This window comes from Triticum aestivum, chromosome 6A (genome assembly GCF_018294505.1).
Source record: "Triticum aestivum cultivar Chinese Spring chromosome 6A, IWGSC CS RefSeq v2.1, whole genome shotgun sequence".
Classification (NCBI taxonomy): Eukaryota; Viridiplantae; Streptophyta; class Magnoliopsida; order Poales; family Poaceae; genus Triticum; species Triticum aestivum.
The window spans coordinates 310,598,601-310,603,510 of NC_057809.1; the positions used below are offsets into that span (position 1 = coordinate 310,598,601).

The 4,910-nt window shown below is 40.0% G+C and overlaps 1 protein-coding gene across 1 annotated transcript in view; it reads right to left on the bottom strand.

Annotated features, from left to right (window-relative positions):
• Nucleotides 1–1,267: 1,267 nt before the first annotated feature.
• LOC123127481 (eukaryotic translation initiation factor 4B3-like) overlaps nucleotides 1,268–4,910 on the bottom strand; it is a 12,351-nt gene continuing 8,708 nt past the window's right edge. The window contains exons 2-3 of the mRNA XM_044547204.1: nucleotides 4,760–4,893; nucleotides 1,268–1,561 (exon numbers count right to left, since the gene is read on the bottom strand). Of these exons, the coding sequence (XP_044403139.1) occupies nucleotides 1,528–1,561; nucleotides 4,760–4,893 (168 nt within the window). The 3' untranslated portion in view covers nucleotides 1,268–1,527. The remainder of the gene's footprint in view (nucleotides 1,562–4,759; nucleotides 4,894–4,910) is intronic.

Consider the following 4,910-nt stretch of genomic DNA (forward strand, 5'->3'; position numbering starts at 1 on the left):
GTGTGTGTGTGTGTGTGTGTGTGTGCTGTCTTTAGTACACACCCTCTTCCATACACATTTTCCTTTAACTAAAATTAACTGCAACCTTTTCAGTTAACTCAAACATTCATTCTCTTCTCTGAACTGTTTGTTATGTAAAACTGTCGTTGATGAACTGTTGCTGCTATGTCAAACTGTTGTTGTTGTATGCTGCTACTACTGCATTACTGTTTCTGCTGATGTACTCAATTATTGTTTCTGCTAATGTACTCAATTACTGCTGATGGAGTATGTCAAATTGCTGCTGCTATGAAACAGTTTGAGTCAAATTGATGCTACTGCTGCTGCTACTCGATTACTGCTTCTGGTCTTCTCAATTACTCAAGTGATCAATTGATTTGCAGGAGAAGGAGCAACAGCCATGGAGTACTCCAGGAGCAGATCATGCCCAAAGGGACCACACCCAGGAGATGGTCGTGGATCAAACTGCTGCGCCCCGGGGCTGGTGCTTGTGATGAGCGACGAGGAGAAGCAGGGACCTGGGAGCGCATGGATGATGGATGCGCGAAGGATGAGCGCCTTGGACCTAGATGATGGATTCGCCTGGGGCCTGGGAGCGACGGAGGATGGACGCCTGGGAGTGCCGAGGAGAAGCGATTTGAAATCCTAGGAGCAAAGGGGGAAGACGACGATGGGGATAGCGATTCAAAACAGGGGTAGCGTTGTAAATTCCTTCATTTCAAAACAGGGCCTCGAAATGTTCTCTTCAACGCCATATATTTCAAAACGGTGGGAGCAGTTTCATGCCTATATTGAGCACCATTGTGTCTCGCTCCCATCACAATTGAATATTTCTCCATTGTATTGTTATCGTATATGAATACGCATGATAAACCTGGATTACTATCGATGCTTCAAAACATTTGGACCGACACCCATCATACAAGTACTGCACATGTTTCTACTGCTTTTGTACGCACAGATCTATTTAGCTAAGAAAAAAAAGGGCCCGCCAAAAAATTGAAGTTCAGGACAGTCACATAGTGTACTAGAGGCAAAATGGTCTATTTACCTCACACTGAACACCGTAAGTGACAAAAATAGACTGAAATGTCACCGAGGGAACAAAATAAAGTTTTGAGTGTCAAAATGGGAAGAACAAATTGTTTTGGGCCAAAAAGGGAAGGGGATTTTAAGAATGGGACAAAAAGGGAAGGGGATTTTAAGAAAGGCCAAATAAAGAATTCTCTCTCAAATATGCTACCACCCAAAATGCACAGTAACAAAATTGTGAGGCCCCTCAAGCGCTGTCATGAACAGCGTCTCACAAACACAATGTCCATACCAAAAATCTACACCATGTGACGATTATCATGTGCCCAAACAGTGATGAGAAAATAAACAGATAACTCTTGTTACAACTCTTGCCGCACATGACTAACAAAAATAATAAGGCTAGTTTTTTTTTGCGTGTAAAATAATAAGGCTAGTGAATATATTAAGTAGACTCGAATTGTGAAGCGTCTTCATAACATGTGAGGCCATACATTAATTTGCAGGTGCAGCTCCTGTAACCTCTGATCTGCATTTGCAAAACCAATCTTTCATCCATTAGAGACAAAATACTGGCACAAAAATAGAAGACCGTCATAAGATGCTAACGATGCTTGCTATTCGAATGAAGCTGTAACAAGATCTCAAACGGAAGAAAATAACATCACCGTCACCTTATAACATACTCCCTCCGTTCAGAAATAACATATTACAGGAGATTAGTAAGCTATGAAGGCCATCTCCAATGGACGTACGCTAATTTAGATGCACTCGCATTTACAATGCTAAGCACGTTAGCATAGGCAAACTGCTGGTGTGGCAGCCACAACGTTGGGATGAAAAAAAATCCTTATAACTAATTAAATACATTACTTATAATAACTAATTAAATACATTACTTATATAGAACCCAATGCATAAAATACACAAGAAACAGACAGGCGCCAGGCACAAAATTGAACGCCAGGTTTAGGGTGGAAATAAATTCTACACTAGCAAAACTACCGGGATTATTTCCCCTAGCAACAACCTTAAGCATCCCATTGGAGATGGCCGAAGTGATCAGAAGAGACGTGAGCACATTTGTCCATTCACAGCCTAGGACGTTCATACAAAGATTTAAATCGCCGGCGAAATCTGCCCGCGATTTGCATGGCTCGGTAAATCGCCGGAGATCGCGGCGCTATCGCGGGCGATTGTGCCATTCCTTCGTTAACCGTCGCAGCAAAAATCTCAGCTGCGATTCACCTTCGCCCGCGATTTTAATCTATGCGTTCATACATCCCAATCCCACAAAACAAGAAAATTATTCTGATAAAGCTTAACATAACCAAGAAACCAGGCTCAACATAACCAACAAACTAACAAGGTATTGCAATGTAAACAACTTTACACTATACAATAGCATATCAAAGATTAATCTTCTCTTTTTTCTCAAAAAAATAAATAAATAATCATAACCCATGCCAACAGGACTGTTGTTGAATTATAGTTCAGACAAGATTGGTATATACTATATCTGAGGTGACAAGCTTAACATCGCTTGAAAATTCTTTCTAGTGAGTTATCATAGTATAGCCATAAGCCAAGCATGCTGAACTGGCCAGATCTTGTCATAAGTTATCTTCACCATCACATCCCCTAATATACACAGTTGTCATAAATGTTAACTACAATGATCAAAACAGTGGATGCGATCATTTAACCAATGACCACTGCATTGACAGGTGTTCAAATTGACCATGTCATCTCTATTTATACGTACTAAATAAAAGCACACGAAATAGCAGTCATCTCCAACAAGCGACCAAAGGAGGGTTAGGTGGATTGTGTAATTGGTTGACTGGAACAGCAAGGAAGTCTCCTGGAGAGGCAAACAAACACATCGCTCGAATAATTCTGAAGATACCAAGCCAGACAATGACATAGCTAGCATAAATCCGTTTAGAACAAGGATACAGGATACATGCCCAGTAGTGACAGCTAGTTGCGAGAACTGTGTCAGTGCACTGCAAGAACATGTTGGAGAAAATAACTGTACACATTGATTTTGTACAGTTTCGTAACCATGATTTTCTTAGCAACAGAACTCAAAAGTGTTATTCTGGTCCACAATGATGCCATGCATGCCGCCCGAGCATTGGAGTGCTAGTATATTTTGAACTGCAAAAACGTCTTATATATTGGGACAGAGGTAGTACTATCTAGACACTTCCAAGTCCTGAGAAATGCAAGTTTGGCCTAAATTGGGTACATTTGTTTTCCCTCTTTTTTGCAGATTGGGTGTATTTGTTCTAACAAAACACAGCCAGCATATGCTGCTAGAATTAAGGATACCAATCATTATTCCGTTTTAACTATAGAGGGTATATGCCCTGTAGTGACAGCTAGTTGCAAGAACCATGCCAGTGCACTGTACTCCAGGAGAAGAGTACATGTTGGAGAAATAACTGTAGACAATTATCTTGAAAAAGTTTCATCAGCAAGATTGTCTTAGCAACAAAAACCACAAGCATTATTCTGACCCACTATTCGTGCCATGCATGCTGTCCGGGAATTGGAATGGTCGTATATGGCACCTTTAATGATACTACCTAGACATTTCCTTGAGATATGAAGTTTAGTTGAAAATGGGTAACTTTATTATGGCATATTTATACTGAAGGGCCAGTATATAATTGAAGAATTTCCACAGCTTTTCACAGTTGGTTTGGTTCCATGATACTATAACTGAATTGGCAGATGCCAACACCTACAACTCTTAAGCTCAAACAACACAGGGTTGCTAAAAAATAGAATGCTAAATATTATTAGATAGCCTTCTGTCTTGTTATCAAATTGGCGATGCCAAATGATACTTATTTGTCTTTGGCAAGAGGCTGAATTTCAAAGGCCCATGCGTTAATCATGATTCAATGATTTGGACTTACTGTTAAAAATATCTGCCAATTAATCCCTGCTCGGTTGGTCACCAAGATTAACAGATTTATCAGCCGAAGAATTGGCCGATTCGCCTACTAATCCCCTACTCTCCAGCTTACCAAGAAGTTACCAGTTAATGATTTCCTGAACATTATTTTTTTTCAGTAGTTTATATATGGAGGGATCAATCAATGACAAAAGGTGTGTATGTTAGTGCAGCAAAAGCAAATGAAAACAGGGACACTTCTAGTTCAACCAATGCTACCATAGAAGCATATTTTAACTACAAAATAAATTTGCATCACATGATCACAACATAGATTTCAGACTGATTATACACAATTGTGTCACAACATGTGTCAAGCTAAAGACATGCAGAAGAAAAAACATCTGCAATTTTGTGATTTAGGCCAAGGGAAGAAAAAACATCTGCAATTTTGTGATTTAGGCCAAGGAACTATTTCTGGGCAGGGATATAGGAAGGTACTGATACTCTGTACCACAGCATTACTCTAAACATTTCTCATTTTAAGGAAAAAAAATCAACCTATCATGATGTTCAAATGAACCACGCACATCATGTTGCTATCATGGGCACCTTACAAGCTGATGAATAGGCAGCAAATAGCAGCATTTGTTTTTTTAGCGTACACCTCTAGAAAATAAAGTGCAATAACAGGACCAATCAATTCAGGAATAGAACATAAAATTCCCATAACAAAAAACTAAACACTAGAACATGACATGATCAACCATGGAAAGGCAATTTAATCAATGTTTAGAGGGATGAAATCAGTTATCAGACCCTTGTTCAGATAGTACTTCAGCCTCAACTGCAGTAGGTTTCTTCCACACTCTGTCAGTACTCCTCTCCAGCACTTCGCCGTTCTCGTTCTCCTCGCCTTGGACTGGGGAAACCCTCCTCCCAGAGGACCTAACCTCAGGTGGTGCTTCAC